Genomic DNA, 26,065 nt, shown 5'->3' on the forward strand with positions numbered 1-26,065 from the left:
CTATTAAATGGTTAATAGCAGTCAAAAACAGTACCAAAATCATATTTAATCATGTTGAGATAAGTTATCGAGCTGATTAATTCTTAGATTGTGGGCGGCACGGTGGCACTGTGGTTAGCACTGCTGCCTCACTGCGCCAGAGACCCGGGTTCAATTCCCGCCTCAGGCGACTGACTGTGTGGAGTTTGCACATTCTCCCCGTGTCTGCGTGGGTTTCCTCCGGGTGCTCCGGTTTCCTCCCACAGTCCAAAGATGTGCAGGTCAGGTGAATTGGCCACGCTAAATTGCCCGTAGTGTTAGGTAAGGGGTAGATGTAGGCGTATGGGTGGGTTGCGCTTCGGCGGGGCAGTGTGGACTTGTTGGGCCGAAGGGCCTGTTTCCACACTGTAAGTAATCTAATCTAGATATTTTGCATGATTAATACAGTAATGTGGATAGTTGCACAAAGTAAATTACAGATGTCATTGCGAAATGATTATATTTTTGGCTATAACGTTTTTTAATAAAGTAGAAGCCAAAAATGTAAGACCAAGTCACAAGTTTTATTTTTTTTTTATGTTGATGCAATGTTTCTTTTATTTGTTTGGACTGAACTGACCACATTATTCTGCAGCTCATAAGTTTCTTTGGTTGTATGTTTTCTGAGCTGTTTAAATTTGTCCCAGTGATCTTTCCATTGTTATACTGTTAACATTTAAGCTCTGGACGATGTCCAGCTCAACTCTTCGCACTCTACTTATGCAAGCTTTAGATAGTTTTTTTTATTCTTGAGTTAAAAATGTGGATCGTTTGATTTCTATAGTTAGGAGATTCTGTTTAATAAGGTTACCTCAAATGCTAAACAATGTACGACATATGGAAAATAAAATTAAATGGACTTGTGCTCCTTTGGTATCAACCACTATTTTGTACAAATAGCTACAGTCTGGACATCCTTGAGTCAGAGAAGCATGTATAACATTTGTTAATATTGCACTTTGTTTAGGTAGTGGAGATTATTTGTAGGATCTCCTGAAACAGCAGATGAGCTGAAATTGCAACTCAGGAAACTTTAAAGACTTTTTATCTTTCTTTCCTTTCTGGTTATTAGCAGAGTGTATAAAAATTATGTTTTGTAGGGAGAAAAAAAGTCTGGCATTTACTCAGAACTGCAGTTAAGCAGCATATTTTGCTTGATCACACTTTTATGAAGCATCTTCTTGTTTCTTGTGTATTTTATATATTCCCCTCTTAATGCACCATCATGGATTGGTGGAACGAGGTTCCTGAGTTACTGTGAGGAGCCTGCCAAAAAAAACACATGGTCTTTGAGACAGAGCAGACATTAATATCTGATATCTTTACCATAAAGGATTTACCGACTTAACAAAAAAAAATCAGATCAACAAAAATAATCTGTAGCAAGAATAAGAATCTGACCCAGTCACACTTTAATAGTATCTTCCTACTTAATTCCCTCAACTCAATAGATGTTTACCAATTAAGTTCATAATGATTAATAGCTGAGAGATTTGAGTCCACAATACATTTTCCTTGCTACTAGTCTATACTTTGGAATACAAAGATTGGCTTGTAGTGGTTCAATTCCTAGAAATTGCATCCAGAAAGTGGCATAATAATTAATTTGAAAAGGAAGCAGCTCTATAAAAGCCAAACGTGTTTTTAATATGGGCTCTAAGGGAGGGTTCAGTTCAGTTCAATACAGTATAGTACAGCGAATGAGGGGAAGTTAATTTCTGGCACAGCTTTAGACGTGGAACTGTGGTTGAACTTTTTACCCTAATTATGCTTCTGCTAATGCCTGTAGTGCTGTTGAATCAAAGTAGCCCTTCAGGCCTTGAAAAACCTCTCATGTGGTGAACGTTTGTTGTGTGATGAGGTCGGTCAGAAAAGCAGAATATTGTGTCAGGTTTTTTTTTATAAAACTTCTCAGTTACCACCCACCTTACTTGTTGCCTATAAAAATAGATTAATTGTTTTCATCTGTGATTTTCTCTTTATCCTCCACTGTAATAACTATGATTAATCAGAGTGATGTGACCTTAAGAGCCAACTTGGCCTCTAAAATGATTCGACTTTTTGCATCATAGCATTTTAATCAAACATTTCTTATCAGGATAGGTTATGTAAGATGGATCTTTAAAGACTGTATATTGAATTGTTGATTTGTTTTAAAATTTACCAGCTGTTAGTCCAGTATAATAGTACCATGTACTTAAGGCAAAGAATTATTCTAAGAGGAGTCATGTCAGAGTCCTTCACATCTGGGTGTTTGGATGTACAGTGGAGAAGCATTATCACAAAACTTCTGGTCATTGAGAATTAGATTGTAACAAAATATTGACAGTTTAAGGCTTGAAAATAGCAGCAGGTGATTGAATCAGGATGAACACCATTTGGAGTTTTGGGGATCTCCTGCTGTGATAGTACAATGTTCTAAGAACATTTACTGTGAAGCAGTTCTTTACTGTCACAGTAAGACAAATATTTACATGTGGGAACATATTTGTGAGTGTAGGAGCAAATCTGAGCTAGCGGCATGTGGCCCATTTTATTTTTTATTTTAAAATATTTCTTTTTTTCCCTGAATCTATATCAAAGCACTTCCTGTAAATAGAACTTCCCACAGTCAGGAAGCAATGCCCTTTTTGAGATCTGCCCTTTCAGAGACTGCATAACCTAGCAGACAATGAACTCAGTTGAGTATTTTATAGTCTACCATATTGTGCATTTTAAGCAGGTTTAGGTGACATTTTCAATTAGTTTGGTATGTTAAAATATCAAAATGCAGATTAGAAATTTCATCTGCTGAAATATCCAAAGAATTCATTTAAAAATGAAACATCAGAATTTTTCTTCCATCTTTCCTCCTTTGCCTATTTCCCTTTTTCTCTTTTGCCTTCATCTCCCTTCAGTCTTTCATTCTTTGATGAATGGGGAGCTTTAATCCTAAAAACAGGTGAAATTTGGGTCAGGCAGGATGTAATAATGTTAAAAGTTTAAAATTTTCCTCCAAACTGCTCACTTCCTATTTAATGGAGGTGAAGCACAAGTAGACAACCAATCCACTTGCAATAGCTGGGCTGCTCACTTAAATATGAAATCGAGAGGAATTAAAGCACCACACGCTTCAGAATTAAAAGTGTAATGTGCAATTCAACAGCCAAAAGAACTGAACAGCAAGAAGAGGCTTCTTTGTATGTAGCTGCTCTTGTATATTTACAACGTGCAACAATTGACCATAGTGAGATTTTTATTACTTAAAGCTATCGATGTGACTTGACCACGGCATGAAAGTAGACCTTAATGATAGTTTGGACATGCAGGCATCAACTGTCACCTTGGATTTAAAGAGACAAGACAAGAAATATTCATTGCAACTGTTACAGTAGCAAAAGCCTTGGAGCTCTGGCTGAAAGACTTAGGTTCATGATGGAGAGTTTTGTTAAAATCCAAGCTACACTTTGAAAGTTAGATGCATATTGGCATTTCAATCCTCTAAAAGAAACAAATGAACAACACAAAACATGTTCCCAATTCATGCTTAGCTTTGAAACATCTGTTATGAAATGTGGAGAATTGAAATGTCAGTTAAAATATCTAAAATGATGATGCCATTTAGCAATGAGCAACTTAGTCACTGATGGGCTACATTGCAAAACATTCCTTTATTCTTGAATTTTCTTGTGGCCCAACTTTCAGGATAATATCTTTGGCATTGTATTTATTGCTCCCAACTTTCAATAATTTTGCTCTTGAATATCTTACCCGCTGTTGTGCCTCTGAACAATTCAAACCATATTTTAAATACAGCAGACTGCATTGATTTAACACCAGAGGAATTACTTACTGAATGTAATACATCTGAATCATTGATGTTACTTGTTTCAAAAATGACATGTAAACATCAGGGCATTAGGTGGATTAAATGACATCATTGTACACCAATTTGGTTTAGAACTATTGCACGAAAGACAGCTAATGTTTCAAATGGTTATCTGCTTTTGCTTTCAATAAAATAGTCAATTCACATTCCACCATCAGATGATTATACTCAAAGGCTAATCACCTGACACAATTCAGAAGCTCAGAAAAGATTCTCAGGATATTGGAATATTGCGTGCAATTCTGTTTTCCCTGATATAGAAAGAATGATGTGAAACTTGAAAGGGTTCAGTCAAGATTTACAAGAATATTGCCAGGGTTGGAGGTTTTGAGCTACAGGGAGAGGCTGAATAGCAGGAATCTGAAACTGGGTTTGGAGAACAGAGGTTCAAGAGGCAGCCAATGCTAAATCCCTGGAGATTTGAAGGCTGAGGCGTAACTTTATAGAGGTTTATAAAATTATAAGGGCCATGGATAGTGTAAATAGACAAGGTCTTTTCTCCCTGGTTGAGGAGACCAAAACTAGAGAGCATGGGTTTAGTGAGGGGGAAAGATTTAAGAGGGAGCTAAGGGGCAACTTCTTCACACCCTATGGTGTATGAATGGAATGAGTTGCCAGAGGAAGTGGTGGAGACTGGTACAATTACAGCACCTAAAAGGCATCTTTATGGATATATGATAGGAAAAGTTTAGAGGACTATGGGCCAAATGAGACTAGACTTAGGATACCTGGTCGGCATGGACAAGTTGGACTGAAGGGTTGGTTTCCTTGCTGTGTATCTCTATGACCATGACGGTATGACTGTTTCTGTCTGTGATAGGTAAGTAGTGACCCAGGTCAGTTAAAAATGCAGAAACAAGTCAATTGGCCCATCCTGCCTTTGCCAACTCATATTATGTAAGTCATAAGTTAATATTTTAGACACCATTAACTTAGAATAATCTTGTCATCTCAATTGTCAAACAACCTGGATGAAACAGTTATCAAGTGGAAATTAAGACAAGAATCCCAGTTGGTGTGTTCCTCATTGGCCAGTTGAACTGCTCCCAGTTGACCAGTCAATCTAGTTGCAGTTGTGAACAGTTAGCTGGCTAAATTTATCATTACAACTCCATTTGAGGCCATATGCAGGATGAATAACTCAGATGAAATATTTTTGAAAAGGAGCATTTGAATTGTGGGACGAGAGTGGATGTATGTGGGGATCGGATGGTTTATTGGTGACTGTGAGGACAGGGATGGGATTTTTTTTAAGCCCAAAGAGCGGGTGTGTATTGAGAGGGGGTATCCTTGAAGGGCCAGCAGCTATCAATTTACAGTTTATCTTGTTGAGTCATCTCTACTCAGTAATTTAGGTAATTCTAACCTAATCTGAAACTCACACAATGAGATTGCCCATTTTATACCTTGGCTACTGTAAATTTCCAATAGCGATTAACATCAGGCTAGATGTAAAATGGACAGTTGAACCAATTCAGTTAATTTCCTGCAGAATGGGTTAAATTAATATGATATCCTAGGGGGTCTTAAAATTGCAAAACAAGAACCAATTTTTATTTCTGCAGTTTCTCCCCCCTTCATTGTTCACTTGTTTGCCTGGTTGATTCTGTTTTTAGAGCAGCAGGAATCTGAAACTGGGTCTGGAGAACAGAGGATCAAGAGGCAGCTAATACTAAAAAAACACTCAATGGAAAATGCTGCAGTCATCTTGGATTCTGCATATTTCTTCAACACCATTTAGAATAAACCTGTAGACCAGTTAAATAGCACCTTGTATGTTGAGAGCATGGTACAAATAACTTGCATTTGGTTAAGTGTTTTAGTTTCCTGTGAATGATGAATTCATAACTCCTTATCACACAAGTCAACCAACTATATCCCACTGAATTCAACCGATGGTAATAATAGTCATACAGTAATTACTTGAGTCCATTCTCATCAATCAATCAGAGCAAATCAACTAAACTAGTGCCACTTTTGCTAAGGTAACACATATGCTTAATCCATGTAACACCTGTAACTTGTTTTCTATTCCCCTTTTAATCTTGTGATATACGTGAGGTACTTTTATTTCTTGTTTTTGTCATTATTCATAAATGTTTACTGGAGATCATTAATTAATGAAGATCAATTATATAGGATACCACAAGGGTGAATAATATCTGTAGTATCTTCTAATGATGTCTTAAATTTTTGGGAATATGTATGTCAAAACATATGGACATAGTTTATAGAGGTGCCATTGTTAAGTATGCATTGGGGCTAATGTATATCATATGTATTAGATTGTAAGTGTTCTGGAATGTTTGTTAACTAATTAAAATTTGAAAAATTAGGCAATGCCTGATACAAAGTGGATGTGAGTGTTACAGCCCAAAACACATTTATATCTGTACTTTCTTCTTTAGAACAAAAAGAAAATTGGGATACAGAAATGGTGCAGAGTTGGGAGACTGCACACAAGTCTGTGGTTCCAACTGATGTGATTGTGGTACGTCGTAGTACAACTGAAGTTATGCTTCACAGTTTGACAACAGGCAGTGCCATAAATTATGTGCATCACTTTGGAATATTATGATACCCTTGTGGATAGATCAGTTACTCTAAATTATTCAGAATTTTGTAGTGATTTTTAAAAATTATAGTCATATAAATGGATAAATGAAATGTAAAGGGGAATTACAGTGTATGCAAGTAAGAAAGAGTAAAGCATACAGCTCTTTGGCCCTGCTCTTCTTTAAAAAATCACAGTTGATCCTGAATTTCAACTCCACTTGCCCAGCAAACTCTCAATAATTGGGCTTCTCAATGACAGGGCATTCTTGAAGAGGAGTAAGAATTACTGGAGAAACTAACCATTCTGTGGAGGTGCTGGTGCTGGACTTGGGTGAATAAAGTTAAAAATTACACAACACTAGGTTATAGCCCAACAGGTTTATTTGGAAGGTAAAAACAATGACTGCAGATGCTGGAAACCAGATTTTGGATTAGTGGTGCTGGAAGAGCACAGCAGTTCAGGCAGCATCCAAGGAGCAGCGAAATCGACGTTTTGGGCAAAAGCCCTTCATCAGGAATAAAGGCAGAGAGCCTGAAACGTGGAGAGATAAGCTAGAGGAGGGTGGGGGTGGGGAGAAAGTAGCATAGAGTACAATAGGTGAGTGGGGGAGGGGATGAAGGTGATAGGTCGGGGGGAGGAGAGGGTGGAGTGGATAGGTGGAAAAGGAGATACTGGATTAGTGGTGCTGGAAGAGCACAGCAGTTCAGGCAGCATCCTCTGCAGAGCGCCTTAGGGAACATCTCCAGGACACCCGCACCAATCAACCACACCGCCCCGCGGCCCAATTTCAACTCCCCCTCCCACTCTGCCGAGGACATGGAGGTCCTGGGCCTCCTTCACCGCCGCTCCCTCACCACCAGACGCCTGGAGGAAGAACGCCTCATCTTCTGCCTCGGAACACTTCAACCCCAGGGCATCAATGTGGACTTCAACAGTTTCCTCATATCCCCTTCCCCCACCTCAGCCTAGTTCCAAACTTCCAGCTCAGCACTGTCCCCATGACTTGTCCGGACTTCTTCTACCTGCCTATCTCCTTTTCCACCTATCCACTCCACCCTCTCCTCCCTGACCTATCACCTTCATCCCCTCCCCCACTCACCTATTGTACTCTATGCTACTTTCTCCCCACCCCCACCCTCCTCTAGCTTATCTCTCCACGCTTCAGGCTCTCTGCCTTTATTCCTGATGAAGGGCTTTTGCCCGAAACGTCGATTTCGCAGGTTTATTTGGAAGTACAAGCTTTTGGAATGCTGTTCCTTCGTCAGTAGTTAGTGATGAAGGTGCAGCGCTCTGAAAGCTTGTACTTTTAAATAAACCTGTGGACTATAACCTGGTGTTGTGGATTCTTTAACCTTGGAGAAGATAGGGTCAAGATGGAAAGGCTGTGCAGTATGTGAGGAGAGGGTTCCTGTGCTGGTGCTGCAGGAATAGGCATGGGGTTGGCCGTTGCCATCTTTGGGGGGGGGGGGGGGGGGGTACCCCATGGGAATGGAGCACACATAAATGATGTTTGATGTTTGTTTCCTTCAATTCACTGGGAAGCTATCTTGTTTCACTTGGTAGTTCCTTCTTGATGGAAGACCCTTCTAATCCCAAAAATGTTTACAGAGCTGGTCATTGGCTCAAGTAGCAACACAGTGGGCAGCTGTCAAAGCTCCTGCAACATGGTATTTGACTCCTTATTGTCTACCATGCTTTATCATTTTGCCAAACCTCTTGGCTATCCAGCTTCACCCCAGAGTTCCCGAAAAATCCAATCATTTGTGTTCTCCCTACAGCTTACTGTCTAACTTGTCAATAAACTTGTGTACATTGGATTTGCTTCCTTCCTCTCAGCTGTTTAGAATCTATATTAATAACTGAGGCCAAACACTGATCCTTGTGATACCTCACTCACTAATAAACTTTCTGTCCCTTCTCTCATATTATACTTTAATTTACATAAATAAATACAGTTCTACTGCCTTGACTTTCCTCTTTAAATCTCCTCAAATTTCCCCTCACTTGAACCCTTCTTTTGGTATTAGTTTAAAGTCCTATCTACATCCCTAATGATATAATTTGTCAGGGCAGTGATTTCACTCTGTTTAAGTGCAGCGTGTTCCAATAGTCAACCTTTTCTAAGACAGTGACACCACAAGCATTGACCCAAAGATGTGAAAAATATCCCAAATATGTCTGATCCATAAAATGCAGCATAAATCCATTGGTCTACTTTCACCTTCAGCAAAATTCTGGAAAGTTTCATTGACAATACTGTCACATGCCACTTGCTCAAAAATAACCTTCTTGCTGATGTTGAGTTTGCTCAGGTTCACTGGGTTCCAGATATCAACCTTAGTCAAAACATGGACAAAAGAGCTCATTTCTGAATGAGATGAGATTGACTGATTTTTCCTGTCCTCGGATGCTGCCTGAATTGCTGTGCTCTTCCAGCACCACTGATCTAGAATCTGGTTTCCAGCATCTGCAGTCATTGTTTTTACCTAAGTTCTTCTGCAGTTGTGAGGAGCTATCTTTAAGTGTAGCACTGTGCATACAACACAACCTTTGAAACCTCCGGTCATGGCTGCAGAGAACAGTTTATATCCATTTGAATATACTGTCCTTTATCATCAATATAATTCAGTTTCAGTCCTTACACTTGAATGGCGTTCTGTGCTCTGTGTTAATTTTGCCAGAACCTCATGCTTGTTTAATGAGAGCCAAAGCTGAGGCCCCTCTACACTGCACCGAGAAATTTATTGATAGTCATACCCTCTGTTGTGGTTCTGTTCGCCGAGCTGGGAATTTGTGTTGCAGACGTTTCATCCCTGTCTAGGTGACATCCTCAGTGCTTGGGAGCCTCTTGTGAAGCACTTGTCAGGAGATTCCCAAGCACTGAGGATGTCACCTAGACAGGGGACGAAAGGTCTGCAACGCAAATTCCCAGCTCGGTGAACTAAACCACAACAACGAGCACCCGAGCTACAAATCTTCTCACAAACTTTGAAGTCATACCCTCTTTCTGTGACCACAACCAGATGTGTACTGCTTCTTCACCAATGTTAGTGTCTCCTGGAATTACGTGGGTGTGATGAATCAAACCTGTACCTTATTTGTACTGGTGTAATCCTTCAAGACAAAATTCTTGGTTCTTTGGTATTAACAAACGATACTTGTGTTGATCACTGTTTAATAATGACAAGTATTTTGCCCCATGTTATATATGCATCTGCTAACTGTGCATAATTTGAATAACCTGATATGTCTTTGTGAGGCTTCTAATTTTCTGTAAATGATGTTCTGAGGCTTGATGAGTTGATGGATGTTATTCTAAAAGTTGGAACTCAGTGAATTTTCAACCATTTCTCAAAGTCAGAAAAAATAAGCAAGGAATGACTTAGTGACTTTTATATTCACACTTGAAAGTAAATGAGATGAGGTTTACATGTAAGACACTAAGAGTACCTTGAATTTAAAAGTTTGAGAGGTGACCTAATCATGGCTAAATAAACTTGTGAAAGTGAATATGGCAAAACTATTTCCTCCAAACGAATACCATTGTAAAATTAAAGATGAATTACTCAGGAGCGAAATTAGGAGGCATATTTTTACACAAAGTGTAATAGAAATTCACAGGCTGTGAATATAGGGACAATTGGAGTTGTGAAGAATGATTTGGGAACTTTTTTTTGTTAATTAGGGATATCAATGGCAATGGTTAAAACATAGAATCCCTACAATGGAAACAGGCCATTTGGCCCAGGATGTCCACACCGACCCTCCAAAGAGTATTCCACTAAGACCCATTCCCCTACCCTATTACTTTACATTTCCCATGACAAATGTACTTAACCTACACATCCCTGAACACTATGAGCAAGTTAGGATAGCCAATTCACCTAACCTGCACATCTTTGGACTGTAGGAGGAAACCGGAGCACCTGGAGGAAACATGGTTAACAGCAACAAATTAATTTTGATATTATCATACATGTAATAAAATGTCCTAAGCCAGTTAATAGTATTATTATAAAGCAAAATTAGGTATCAGTCACATAAGACAACATGAAACCTAATGGTTGAAAGAGGTAGGTTTTAAGGAGCATCTTAAAGGAAGAAAGGAGTTGGGCTGCTTTTGAAAAGTAATTATGGAAGTTAGAGCATGGCACCTGATGGCATAACCATCAAATTCAAATTGTGATGCTTTTCGAAATTAGATGAGCGTTAATATCTTGAGACTGAAGGAAATTTTAAAGATAGGAAGGGGTGTGACCACGAAGTGAAGATAAATCAAAGGTAAGTAGTTTAAACTTCAGACATTGCTTGACCTGGAGCCAAAGTATGTAGATGAATACAGGGTGATAGGTGATCAGGGCCTAGTGTATGTAAAGGCAGAGGCAGCAGAGATTTGAATAACCTCAAATTTATGAAGTAAGTACAAGTAGATGGTCTTGAGGTATAGATCAGCTGTGATTTAATTGAATGGCCTACTCTTGTCTCTAAGTATGATGAAAATGTGCTAGACACAAGTCATATACATTTTGTATCAGATCAATTGATACCTATAACACAGTATTTTAGTCTCAATTAAATTTAGTTGTCATTTTTTTCACCTGCAGTTTTTGATTTGTTATCTTGTACTAAAAGTCAACACATCGCATGACTCAGGATTTACATTGTGGTTACTTTCTCCCTGGACACCAGAATGGATTATTTGCTTACTGATCTACTTTCTTGACAGAACTGTTCCAGAACCCACACATTCATTTGGTCTGGTTTAAATTTCCTCATTCAGCTCATGTTGTTACTTCCCATTTTCATCTTTAATTATTTGCACATTTGTGATGAGCACTGACATTTCTGTCCATTTCAAATCTCTTTGAGAATTTTATGCAATGAAATATGAAGTTAATTTACTTTGTTCCTTTCTGTCCCTATCACCTTTACTTTTGACTACATTTTTTATATTTTACACATAACATATTTTATGCTGACAGATCTTGGATGAGTGGATTGTTTAAAAAGTACATTTTAAAAACCGTTGTGCATATTTTTCTAATTTACCCCTTAAGTGTTTCCATCTATGATCTTTGCGGCCAACTTCATACCCCATGCACTATTTTTTGTGCGTGTCATAAATGAGTCCATTGTATTCCAGTAAATGACATGCTGTCCACACTAGTGCCAACAGGGAAAACACATTTTCTAAATAAATTATGACCATTTTAAATAAATATTAACAACCCCACCCAACCCTTTGATTGAGAACCGGGTATATTTGTTGTGGTGAATGATTCTTTCTTTGAATCACACAGATGTTAATCCAAAATTTGGAACTTAAATTTTGTGACTTAAGTAATTGAGTTGTCATGAATACTGTAGTGTGAAAAGGTCACTGAATTCATTGATTGCAACTGCACAATAGCATTTGTACTGCACAACCTCTGCAAGAAGGAACATCATATTTAGTTATTGCGAGGTTGTCAGTATTTGTTAAAGTTTCATCATATTCATCCCTACATATTATTGAAATATTTAAATGCAAATTTAATTATTTAATTATTTCTGAATTTTATGTTGGATCACTATTTTTCCAAATAGCATGAAGATAACTTTGTTGGTGATGCTTTTAATATTTGTGTATTCTGAACATTATTGTTGAGTATTTGGTGACTGAAGTGATTGGAACAATATACTCTAAGCTGAACCGACAGACTTCAAAACAGTGGTCAGTCTTCTTCAACTGAGTACCTTCTAAGGTGTGCAAAGCATTCCTATGAATAGCTATGAAGGGATAACTTTTTGGAATGGGAGTAAATAATGAGTTTATTTGATGAAGTTCCCTTCTATTAATTGTAAAAAAAATGTGATGTTTGCTGCTGACTGCAAGAAGACTTATTGTAATGTGTCATAACAAAAGTGATTTATAAGATAGAATAGGGAATCTGAAAAGAAAATTAGTTGCTGAGTAGCTGACTTGTGCTGTTGGGGTTGTCTTCTGGTTGCTTGGTGGTGACAATGCAGAAATGCATGGAAGCTACATTTATCTGATCAAGTCAGTTAGTGGTTGAGAGTGCCCTTTCACACTATTGTGAGTTTGACTCTAGTCTCAGCATGTGTTTATTAGCACATCTGGGGCAAAACATTTCTTATTCCTCAGATCCACTTACAGATTGTAATTTTTCACTGGCCTTGGGCCAATTTATGCAAAATCAGAATGCTTGGGCAGCTGTATGTGTATGTGTTAGAGAGGCCGTACCAGATGATTTATCTTATTGATTAGGTGATGACAGATCTTGGTTGGATATAGAATGGATGTATTGTAGGAATTAACTATATTACCTGAAGCATTTTTCTGGTTTATTTATTTGTTTTCTTAACGTGCGTATTTTGAAAAGTTTTGCAGCTTACATCAACTACTTTAAGTTTGATTGTTAAACTATTGGTAATTTCATACCTCGTGCTTTGTTTTAACATGTTCAACATGTTTATGTGTGATTTAATTTATGTTTCTCTTTGTCACCAGCCCACCATACTGCTGTGTGGATCTGTACTCACTTCGAAATGGTGAAATGGTCAAGTCCATCCAGTTTAAAACCCCCATCTATGAATTGCATTGTAACAAAAGGTAATCAGATGTGATGAGTAAGAAATCTGCTTTGACATTTTGGTAAAACCTTACAATGACTTCATAATGGCATGATCTAAACTGAAATGATCCAACTTTTATCTTTTCTAAATCCATTTCTCATACTTTAAGAGTACTTATTTGTATTTTTTCTGTCTTAAAGATAACACCATTAAACATTTTAGCACTAGAATGTATTGCGGTTGACCAATAAATACCACTGGGGCCTTTATATTTACGTTAATATCAAAAACATAATTCCATCGCTGCTGCCTATGGTTTGAATGGAAGCAACTTGATTTAACTTTTCTATGAGGAGTAAGAACTGGCCTTTTCTTGAACCTTGAGAAATGCTGGTAGATTCTTTAACCTAGAAATTCAATTACATTGTGCTCTTTTCTCAGACATAAAATGGGCACCAACGAATCTGTGCTGGTGTATAGGACATCAGTGTTCATCATGCTGTGGAATTACACCACCCACCATATGAGTAAAGGTTAAAGAATATGTCCAGGAAATATGCTTCAACCAAGCATTAGGCACTTCACATAAATAGTCTGATATCTTTCATGCCAATTTGGGCTGCCTTGAATAGCACGGTTGCCTTGATTGTCCTTTCTGTTAGACAGGGTTGAGTTGCTAGCAATCTCATCTCTGAGTCAGAAAGCCAAAAACTCAAGCCCAACTAAAGCTCAACCACAAAGAGCAACAGATGCATTGGAGTACCACCACCTCCAAATTCCCTTCCAAGCCACACACCATTCTGACTTGAAGCTATATTACCATTGTTTCACTGCTGTTGGGTCAACATTCTGAAATTTCCTAAGAGCATCATGTGTGTACCTACACCATATTGTCTGCAATGGTTTAGGATGGCACCTTCCAGTATTTTCTCAGGGGACAGTTATGTTTGGACACTACTAATTGGTAGCCAAGTCAGCAACAGCTAATCCTGTGAAAGAATAAACAACCAATAAAAGACTGAGGCTGATATTTCAGCACATTACTGAGGAATTGCTGTACCGTCACAAGTCCTGTATTTTAGAAGAGATGTTAACCTGTTCCAAATTTTGCATGGAGAAAGGAGAAGAGGATCCACTGGGATATACATACAGACATGCAGAAACAAGACAAAAGAGATAAAGAGAGAGCTATCAACTAGTAAAAAACACAACATTAACCATTTCTTTCACGGCTCAAACAGCAAAAGATTAAGCAAAGACTACATAAAACGTGGAAATAAGAAGACTTAAAACAATATGAGCATGAAATATATTTATTCAGAATGATTACTTCCTCCATGTATTGATGAGATAAGGCATGGTTTTATGCCTCCGCTGCTCTGGGAGTTTGCACATGCTGATAGGTATGCTAACACATTGACTTCTGGCTTTAGAAGATGCATTGACTTCAAAGGCCCACACAGAATAAAGAAAAATAGGGAAAGAAGACCATGATATATGTGATATTCATGAGATTGTTCTGGACAAGATGAAAGGATTCAAAGCAATTGAATACAGAGAAATGGAATTTATCACAGATTAATTATTGGATTTGACAGTGAACTGTCTTGTAGGAATAAGATTAAATAAACGCTTCTACATTGAGAAAGTTTAGAAAAGTCAGAAGGATAAATAGGAAAGATGCAATCTGCAAAAGTGGTTTTGAAACAACCAAGGAAGAAGTCGGAGGAAATAACCTGTGCCTTAATAATCATTATAGTCAATATGCTCAATCATTGTATTTATGAGGTGTTTATGAGTTATCTATTGTCAAATATATCTAAAAAGATACAGTAAAAAATGCTTTTGTCACCACAGTCCAGTGCTCTTTTGAGTTACAAAATGAATAAAAAGAAGTTAAATAGAGTTCATCTTCTGTACAAAGGGTCTTCAAACACAGCTCCAGGGCTTATACAAGGTCTCTGCAAAGTGTCCCTGTGCTTCAGGCCTATTGCAGCCAGGAGGCCCTCGTCCGGACACTGCCTCTGCTACAGTGACTTGCTGCTGCTCCCAAGAATCCCCACTCCAGGCATCAGTACCGCTGAGCCAAGGACCTGCTGAGCACAGCTGCAGATGATGACCCGCCAAATCTCCAAGTTCCACGTTCTAGGCCTGCTGAAGCAAGAAGTTCTCGCTTATACACCGTTACCGCCGCAGCCAACAACCCACCAAATCCCTGAGTCCCTGATCCAGGCCTACTGTAGCCAGAGGTCCTTGCTTCAGGCACTGCCACTGCCACAGCTGATGACCCACCAAGCCCTGCCCCAACTTCTCCACAATATCAGAAGGTGAAGAAAAGAAGAAAAGAGGAAGAAAAAGACAATAAGAGAAACTATTATTAACCTAAGTTGTGTGGCTAAATAAATAGAGTATGAGCAAGAAGAAGATAATGAACAAAAATAACTTTCAGCAACATATTGCCAAAAGTTATTTCTTTTTAATCATGCACAATGTGTTAATTCATATCTTCATTAACATGGTAAGCTTGCCTTCATTGCCTAGTCCTTTCAGTATAGGAGTTGGGAAGTCATGTTGACGTTGCGCATGACATTAATGAGACCTCTTCTAGAAGATTGTGTCCAGTTTTTGGTCGCCCAGTTATAAGAACGATATTATTAAGCTGGAGAGGGTTCAGAAGAGATTTGTAGGATGTTCCTGGGTATGGAAGGTTTGAGTTAAATAGAAAGGCTGAGTAGGTTGGGACTTTTCTCACTGGACTGTAGGAGATTGAGGGGCGACCTTGCAGAAGTTTATAAAATAATTAGAGATATAGTTAAGACTTAATGGTAGTTTCCTTTTTCCTAGCTTGGGAGATTTCAAGACTACGGGGCACATTTTTAAGGTGAGAAGAGAGAGAAGAGAAGGGCAAATTTCTTACACAGAGGGTGGTGCATGTGTGAATTGAACTTTCTGAGGAAGTGGTGATGTGGGTAGAATTACAACATTTAAAAGATATTTGAATGAGTACATGAATAGGAATTGTTTGGAGGGTTATGGCCGAGGAACAGGCAGGTGGGACCAGTTTAGCTTGGGATTATGTTCAGCAAAGACTGGTTGGTTCAAAGGGCTTTTTCTGTGCTTGTATGACTCTGTAACTCTATGTGTCTTCATAAACCATGGTTCCCTTCCCATTTAGAACTCTTCTTCTCCAGTGAGGTAAAATTGGCTAAAGTTCAGTTCCATTGATGGTGACAGTTTTCTGTACCTTGTTGAATTGTCCTTTCTTCTTGTGTTAGCCAAAATAATGAAATTTGGTGAGCTGTTTCCCCACAGCAAAATTGCTGCTTAGCTAGATATTTTCTGCATATAATGCCCTTGCAGGCACACTTTCCAACACTCATTATACACCCGTGGTTTATCTTTTTAACAATGCCTTGGTTGAGACCAGGAACAAAATGCTATGTATCACTTCATTTCCATTTTTATGATGTCTTTTTGTTATGTATCATGTCAATTTAGCTGACATAAAGAAAGTAGCCTTAAGTCTTTTCTACCACTTGGTGTCACTAAAACTATGTTCTTTATCATATTGTGTTGCCAAGCCACAATTCCTGAATACAATAGAATGAAAGGCAACATAAAGTGTAAAATTTACAGTCTTGGCCCTGGAATTCAGACACTGCCACACTAGTAGAGCAGATTGTATCAATTCTCTGCTCAAAGGGTAAACCAACAGGCAGTTAAAAGCAAATTACTGCAATGCAGGGGATCTGAAATAAAAATAGCAAGTGTTACAGAGACACAGCCGGTCTGACAGCATCAGTAGACAGAAGCAAAGTTAATGTTGCGTGTTTAATATGACTTTCTTCATAGTGCTATGTAAAAATAATAATAGGGCAACTATACTGGGGATTTCTATTAACCAAATATTAATTGGGATAATCATAGTATAAAAGGTTGAGAGGAGACAGATTTCTTGATATGTATGCAGGTGAGTTTTTTGTATCAATATGTAGGAGGTCTACAAAGTACAATGCAGTGTTGAGCCTAATTCTGGGGAACAAATCTGGACAGGTTTTTGAGGTGACAGCGGGGACATTTTAGTGATAGCCACCATTACACCATATGTTTTTAAAACAGAAGTTGCTGGAAAGGCTCAGCAGGTCTGGAACATTTGTGAAGATATCGGAGTTAACATTTCAGGTACACTAGATCCAAAACATTAACTGCAATTTCTTTTCGCAGGTGCTGCTAGACTTGCTGAGCTTTTCCAGCAACTTCTATTTTTTAGAACATAGAATAGTACAGCACAGTTCAGGCCCTTCGGCCCATGATGTTGTGCCAAGCACTTATCTTAGTCTAGGATCAACCTAACCTACACACCCCTCAATTTGCTGCCATTTATGTACTTGTCCAGCAATCGCTTAAATGTCCCTAATATCTCTGACTCCACTACCACCGCTGGCAGTGCATTTCACGCACCCACCACTCTCTGTGTAAAGAACCTACCTCTGACATCTCCCCTATACCTTCCTCCAATCACCTTAAAATTATGACCCCTCGTGACATCATTTCTGCCCTGGGGAAAAGTCTCTACTTATCAACTCTTATTACCTTGTACACCTCTACCAAGTCACCTCTCTCCCTTCTTCTCTCCAGTGTATAAAGCCCAAGCTCACTCAACTTCTCTTCATAAGACAAGCCCTCCAATCCATGCAGCTCTGCACCTCTTGAAAGTATCTACATCTTTCCTATAATAAGGTGACCAGAATGGACACAATATTCCAAGTATGATCTAAACAGGGTTTTATTGAGCTGTGGCAAAACTTCACGGCTCTTAAATTCAATCCCCCTGTTAATGAAAGCCAAAGCACCATACGCCTGCTTAACAACCCTGTCAATGTGGGTGGCAACTTTGAGGGATCTATGGACATGGGCCCAAAGATCCCTCTGTTACTCCTCACTGCCAAGAATCCTGCCTTTAACCCTGTATTCAACATTCAAATTTGATCTTCCAAAATGGATCACTTTGCATTTATCCAGGTTGAACTTCATCTGTCACTTCTCAGCCCAGCTCTGCATTCTGTCAATGTCTTGTTGTAGCCTGCAACAGCCCTTGACACTATCTACAACACCACGGACCCTTTGTGTCACCCTTCCATGTCTTCATCCAAGTCATTTATAAAAACTACAAAGAGCAGAAGCCCAAGAACAGATCCCTGATGGACACCACTGGTCACCAACCTCCTGGAGGAATACTTTCCATCCATTACCACTTGCTGTCTTCTTTCAGCCAGCTAATTCTGTATCCAGACAGCCAAATTTCTCTGTATCCCATACCTCCTAACTTTCCAAATGAACCTATCATGGGAAACCTTATCAAATGCCTTACTAAAATCCACATACAATCATATTCACTGTTCAACATTCGTCAACTTGTCTCAACACGTCCTCAAAGAATTCAATAAGGCTTGTGAGGCATGACCTGCCACTCATAAAGCCATACTGAGTATCTTAAATCAAACTATGTTTTTCCAAATAGTCATAAATCCTAACTCTCAGCATCCTTTCCAGTACCTTGCTCACTACAGATGTAAGACTGATTGGTCTGTAATTCCCAGGAATTTCCTTATTCTTTTTCTTGAACAAAGGAATAACATTCACCTCCTCCAATCAGCCGGTACTACTCCCATGGAGAGTGATGATGCAAAGATCTTTTCCAGAGGCACAGCAATCTCATTCCTCGCTTCCTGTAGTAACCTTGGGTATATCTGGTCTGGCCCTGGGGACCTATCTATCTTGATGCTTCCCAGAATTTCCAGCACATCCACTTCCTTAATATCAATTTGTTCAAGTCTATTAACCTGGTCCACAGTGTTCTCACTATTAACAGGGTCCCTCTGATGTTTCTGATTTGTTCCTGATTTTCAGCATGCGTTTTTTTTGGTTTTTATCATATGTTTTCAATTGTTATGGAAAAGGTAAAAGGTGGAGAAAGTGAGGACTGCAGATGCGTGGGAGTCTGAGTTGAAAAGAGTGGCGCTGGAAAAGCACAGCAGGTCAGACAGCATCCAAGGAGCAGTAGAAGTGACGTTTTGCACATAAGCCCTTCATCAGGAATGGAGAAAGATGGTTTGCACAAAAGTAGTTTGGATTAGTCTGAGGCTGAATTCATTAAAAAAGGAAGGATTTGGTCAAAATAGATTAGGAACAGCTACTTGGGGTAAATCTACAGAACGGGGGGGGGGAGGGGGGGTGTTCAAAAAGTGCTGGGAGAAAACAGGCCTAACATGTTTCCTTTAGGATGAAATGTAGGAACAACAAGTCCAGAGAACCCTGGTAGTCTTGTAGTTTTGGAATATTTAAGTTTGGATAGAAATGAAAAAGGGGACACAGGAAAAGAGGGCGGCATGGTGGCATAGTGGTCAGTGCTGCTGCCTCACAGCGCCTATGACCTGGGTTCATTTGCACCCTTGGGCAACTGTCTATGTGAAGTTTGCACATTCTCCCCCGTGTCTGCGTGGGTTTCCTCCCACTGACCAAAGATGTGAAGGTTCGGTGGATTAGTTTTGGGACATGCAGGGTTACAGGGATATGGTAGGGGTTTGGGTCTGGGTGGGATGCTTTTCGGAGGGTCGGTGTGGACTCCTTTGGCCTATTTCCACACTGTAGGGAGTCTGTGATATAATGGGTACAAAGGGAGCAAAACAAAAGAGGCTGTAGAAGAGTATCGCAAATGCAGGGAATGCAAGAAATCAACTAGAAGAACAAAAAGGGGGCATGAGAAATCACTGGTGGGCAAGATTAGGGAGAATTGCAAGGTATTCTACAAGTATAACAAGAAGAAAAGAAAAACAAGGGAAAGATCATGCGGGCAATCTGTGTGTGAAGCCAGTTTAAAGACATTGGTGGATTGAATGAGTACTTCACATCTATTTTTACTCTGGAGAAGGAGGATACAAGATATGAGAACATGGACTGTGAAATTCTTTAGCAAATTCACATAAGAAGCTTGGAGATATTGGAGGTATTAGCAATTTTAAAAGTGGACAAATCCCCAGGTACAGATGCATTGTATCCCAGGGCACGAAGAGTACGTTTGCAGGTGACACAAAGATTGGCAAAGTAGTTGACAGTGAGGTGGAAGGTCTTAGCTTACACAAGTTATATGTGTGTTGGTCAGATGGCAGACCAGTGGCAGATGGAATTTAATCCTGATAAATGTGAATTGATGCACTTTGGAAGAAGCAACAAGACAAGCGCTCATTTAATGACACTAGGAAGCTCAGAGGAACAGAGGGATCTTGGGGTACTTGTCCACAAATTACTGAAGGTTAATAGGGTAGTTAAGAAGGAATATGGGATGCTTGCCTTTATCAGTTAAAGCATAGATCATAAGAGCAGTGAGATTATGTTAGATCTGCAAGGACTTTTGTTAGGCCATAGTTGGAGTCCTGTGTGCAGTTCAGATTACCAAACCATAGGAAAGGTATGATTGCACTGCAGAGGGTGCAGAGGAGATTGACCAGGATGTTGCCTATGATGGAACATTTCAGTTATGAAGACAGGCTGGATAAATTCAGGTTGTTTTCTTTGGAGCAGAGAAGCTTGAGGGGGCACCTGATTGAGGTGTAAAAGATTATGAGGTACATGGGTGGCATGAACTGAAAACAGCTTTTTCCCTTCGTCAAAGAGTCAAGAATAAAGGGATACACTTTTAAAATAGAAGACTAAAGGTTTAGAGGGGATTTGAGGAAAACATTTTTCACTTAGAAGAATGCAGTGCCTGAGAAGGTAGTAGAGGTAGGTAATCTCACAACCTATGAAAATTACTTGCATGAACACTTGAAGTGTCGTACATTTAAGGCTACAGGCTTAGTGCAAGAAAATGGAACTGGGATAGGTAGTAAGTATTTTTGGCAGTTCAAAATTGATGGGCTGAAGGTCCTCTCTGTGCTATATGATTGTATGATTGAACCAACAAGCCGCATGATTTGAAAGTTTTGCAGAAACATAAAAGGCAGACATGTGGTCTCCAACTTCCGAAAGTTTGGGATGAAAGTGAGGAGGGAGTGTTTGGTGGAAGGGAAGTGTAGTTGAGATGAATTTTTTTTAACCAGTTGAGCAGGAAAGCACTTTTGGGTTTTGGTGCTTCAGATTCCTGTAGGGTTTGTATAATGTTTTTGTGAGTTTAATATTCAAGATAAATATGGTTGAACAAGACTGTCTGATCTAAATTAGTCCAGATGTTGTATAAAACCAACAGTCTTTCTGATTTAAGTATCTTTGAAATGGACTCAAGTTTTTGCTTTTGCTATCTTGCACGTCCAAGTACTGATCACTCTAAGTGAAGATCTGTTTGTCATCAGTCAGTATTAAAGGTTCCCTTTCATTGGTTTAAATCTTCTACGTATAACTGTAAAACTGTATTCCAATATAAAGGCTTGGATTTACCTTTTGCATATTATTGAACATTCTGTCACATTGTAAATATTATTTTTCTGTGGCCCCTTTAACTCCACGTTTATTGCTGTGTTTTTCTAATATCACTTTTGCATCAAATTTTCATTTATGCCTATTAAACTTTAACAATGCTGAAGCCACCTTATGTGGTTTCATAAGAAACTCCAGAATCTGTTTCCATCTTTTTTCTGGTTGCTTGATCAGACTACCTCTTATGTTTTACAGCCATAATCTCCTAGTTTTAACAGGTTTGAATACTACCTGAGACATTTAATAATGTAGAACAATAGCAGACTTTTTTGACATCTTGAGTGTGAGTGGGTCAGTTTAACCTGGATTGGAGAGCTTTTTGTGGTCTTCAGGTTCTATCATTCAAGCCCCTTGTAGAATTGTTGAAAGCCATACTGCTTCATACACATTATATTTTGTCTAGGTTAAAGGTACATATCGTAGGCAAGATTCTATGATGTATCTACTCCCAGTCCTTTTGAAGACAGTCCATCCGTATAATCAATTTAGCTGGTTACTCTGAAGTTAGTTTCTTCAAGCAAGTCTTCCTAAACAAAAAGATCTCATCCTCTTTGAAGAATGGTTGTGGAGTTCACAATTGTAAGACACAGAATTTATAGCAAAAGTTTACAGTGTGATGTAACTGAAATTATACATTGAAAAATACCTTGATTATTTGTCAAGTCTGTCATCTGTTAGAATAACCATGTTAGTTTCAACCTCTTGTTGGACTATAACCTGATGTTGTGTGATATTTAACTTTGTACACCCCAGTCCAACACTGGCATCTTCAAATAACAGACTTTATTAAGTGAAACAAAACAAAGAACTGCAGATACTGGAAATCTGAAGCAAAAATAGAAATTGCTGGAGGAACTCAGTAGGTCTGGCAGCAATTGTGGAGAGAAAGCAGAGTTAACGTTTTGAGTCCAGTACCCTTTAGACTTTGTTTCAGACTTTATTAATTATAATCTTTCCATACTATAATTAATGTCTATTGCCTGAGCTGCTAAAGTTACACTTCAATTATTCATAGGTGAAGTTATTGTTGTCATAGTTTCCCTTGCACAAACCCTTTTCCTGTCAGAAGACAAACTATGCATTCCTTTTGTGACACTTCACACCAACCTACATATATTGGGAAACAGTTGCTACAAATTCCACAGAGACTGGTAATGGTTTTGAATAAATTTGAACTACTGAAAGAACTATGACACAATATTTCACATTTCAAACAAACAAAACCCATAGGAATTAAGCAAAAAAAGCAGTATTAAATTAACAGCGTATTTTGCAATTAGTTTCAAGTTTTAAATGCCATCTTACTTTATACTTCCACTCAGGAATTCCTCTGTACATTTACTTCTCCAGAGCTCAAATCAAGGCATACCACAGCTCTGTAGAATTCAGGAGCAAACTATTGCAGATGCTGGAATCTGTACTGAAAACAAATGTTGGCGATCACAGCGGGTCAGGCAGCATCCATGGAGAGAGAGAGCAAGCTAACTTTGAGTCTAGATGACTCTTGATCAGAGCTGATGTGAGGTGTGGAGGGTGCATTAGGGGATTAGCTTGCTCTCTCTCCATAGATGTTGCCTCACCTGCTGTGATCTCCAGCATTTATTGTTTTCTGTAGAATTCACTTTAATTTCCCTCAGTTTTCCAGGAATTTGCCAAGGTAAGAGATTTCTCGGGATCCTTCCACTAACATTTGTGCAGGCAATCTTCTAGTTCTCCTTCAAGAACTCATGAATATATACTCCATAGCTCATGCACAAGCCTCACTGCATTGTACAGTGATCGAAAAATCATAAAATGCCCAACAACCCATTGCTTTTCTGGTTCCAAAGCTGCTCTTCAACTCATAGAACATAGAATAGAACATTACAGCGCAGTACTGGCCCTTCAGCCCTCGATGTTGCGCTGACCTGTGAAACCAATCTGAAGCCCATCCAACCTACACTATTCCATGTTCAAACTCCTGCCAGATACTTTCTCTACTTAATTGATAGTTGCTTCTAAAATTACTGCATGTTTCTGTGGGAAAGCATGCAGATTAAAATCCAAAAGTATACCTATTTCCATACCACTCTGGCTTACCTGAGATGTTCCCAACTGAAAAGCATGATAATTACGTTTTGCTTTCAAACATCCTTTTGCTATTGAAATTCACATGAATAATTTACATTTCCAATGTGGATAATGGCAATCTTATGACAGTCAGTGGTCCCATCAAGAAATCCATCGTTTGTAAGATGCTTTCACCAGGATGTTGCCTGATATGGAGATTGTGAGCTATGAAGAGAGGTTGAGTACATTAGGATTATTTTCATGAGAAAGATGGAGATTGAGGGGGGACCTGGTTCAGGTCTACAAAATCATGAGAGGTATAGACAGGGTGGATAGCAAGAAGCTTTTTCCCAGAGTGGGGGCCAAAGGACCTGTTCCTGTGCTGTAATTTTCTTTGTTCTTCATTCTTTCATAGTTTATTTTTGATCTGGGGACTACCGGGGAATAATTTAAACCTCTCATGGAGATAACATTAGATATCATATCTTTAATAATGACTAAGAGGAAGGCTACCATTGATTAGGATGTTTCCATATCCAACCCTATCCTTTTTAAAATAAACACAGACCTCCATTTGAGTTGCTCTTGCTTTCCATTTTTCAAGCTTGTCAACCAAATATTTCCCTGCATCTTACAGTGAATAAATTAATTTCTCAAAAATTAGAAAATAGACTTCAAAAACATATGAAAATAAAGAACAGGATATTAACAACACAAGGTACAAAGATGTTTGATCATTTTCCCAATTTTTGATGATTTACAAACATCCACACACCAAATCAGGAACAATAGACAATAGGTGCAGGAGTAGGCCATTCTGCCCTTCGAGCCTGCACCACCATTCAATATGATCATGGCTGATCATCCTTAATCAGTATCCTGTTCCTGCCTTATCTCCAAAACCCTTGATTCCACAATCCTTGAGAGCTCTATCCAACTCTTTCTTAAATGAATCCAGAGACTGGGCCTCCACTGCCCTCTGGGGCAGAGCATTCCACACAGCCACCATTCTCTGGGTGAAGAAGTTTCTCCTCATCTCTGTCCTAAATGGTCTATCCCGTATTTTTAAGCTGTGTCCTCTGGTTCGGCACTCACCCATCAGCGGAAACATGTTTCCTGCCTCCAGAGTGTCCAATCCTTTCATAATCTTATATGTCTCAATCAAATCCCCTCTCAGTCTTCTAAACGCAAGGGTATACAAGCCCAGTCGTTCCAATCTTTCAGTGTAAGGTAATCCCGCCATTCCAGGAATTGACCTCGTGAACCCACGCTGCACTCCCTCAATAGCCAGAATGTCTTTCCTCAAATTTGGAGACCAGAACTGCACACAGTACTCCAGGTTTGGTCTCACCAGGGCCCTGTACAGCTGCAGAAGAACCTCTTTGCTTCTATGCTCAATTCCTCTTGTTATGAAGGCCAGCATGCTATTAGCCTTCTTCACTACCTGCTGTACCTGCATGCTTACCTTCATTGACTGGTGTACAAGAACACCCAGATATCTCTGTACTGCCCCTTTACCTAAATTGATTCCATTTAGGTAGTAATCTGCCTTCCTGTTTTTGCCACCAAAGCGGATAACCATACATTTATCCACATTAAACTGCATCTGCCATGCATCTGCCCACTCACCTAATTTGTCCAGGTCACCCTGTAATCTCCTAACATCCTCATCACATTTCACCCTGCCACCCAGCTTAGTATCATCAGCAAATTTGCTAATGTTATTGCTAATACCATCTTCTATATCATTAACATATATTGTAAAAAGCTGCGGTCCCAGTACTGATCCCTGCGGTACCCCACTGGTCACTGGCTGCCATTCCGAAATGGAGCCATTTATCACTACTCTTTGTTTCCTATCAGCCAACCAACTTTTAATCCAAGTTAGTACTTTGCCCCCAATACCATGTGCCCTAATTTTGGTCACTAACCTCCTATGTGGGACTTTATCAAAAGCTTTCTGAAAGTCCAGGTACACTACATCTAGTGGATCTCCCTCATTCATCTTCAGAGTTACATCCTCAAAAAATTCCAGAAGATTAGTCAAGCATGATTTCCCCTTCATAAATCCATGCTGACTCTGACCTATTCTGTTACTACTATCCAGATGTGTCGTAATTTCATCCTTTATAATAGACTCCAGCATCTTTCCCTCCACTGAGGTCAGACTGACTGGTCTATAATTTCCTGTTTTCTCTCTCCCACCTTTCTTAAAAAGTGGTACAACATTAGCCACCCTCCAATCCGCAGGAACTGATCCCGAATCTAGGAGTGGATCATTCAGCCCAGTGAGCCCCGATCTACCATGCAATAAGATCATGGCTAAACTGGTTGCAATCTCAAATCCACATTACTGCCCACACTTGATAACCTTTCAAACCTTTGCTTAGCAAGAATCTATTTAACCCACCTTCAAAATATTTAAGGTCTCTGCCTCCACCATCTTTTCAGTGATTATGTTCAAAAGATTCATAGCCTTCTGAGAGAAAACATTTACCTCATCTCTTTTTTAAATGGGGCACCTT

The 26,065-nt window shown here is 39.2% G+C and overlaps 1 protein-coding gene across 2 annotated transcripts in view; it reads left to right on the forward strand.

The window, feature by feature from the left end:
- bcas3 (BCAS3 microtubule associated cell migration factor) overlaps window positions 1-26,065 on the forward strand; it is a 1,223,934-nt gene that overhangs the window by 232,331 nt on the left and 965,538 nt on the right. For both annotated transcript variants that reach the window (XM_043718095.2, XM_043718097.2), the window contains exon 8: window positions 12,955-13,056. In XM_043718095.2, coding sequence (XP_043574030.2) covers window positions 12,955-13,056 — 102 coding nt within the window. The remainder of the gene's footprint in view (window positions 1-12,954; window positions 13,057-26,065) is intronic.

Source organism: Chiloscyllium plagiosum, unplaced genomic scaffold, assembly GCF_037043375.1.
Source record: "Chiloscyllium plagiosum isolate Xiang-an unplaced genomic scaffold, Cpla_swu_hap1 HiC_scaffold_31, whole genome shotgun sequence".
Classification (NCBI taxonomy): Eukaryota; Metazoa; Chordata; class Chondrichthyes; order Orectolobiformes; family Hemiscylliidae; genus Chiloscyllium; species Chiloscyllium plagiosum.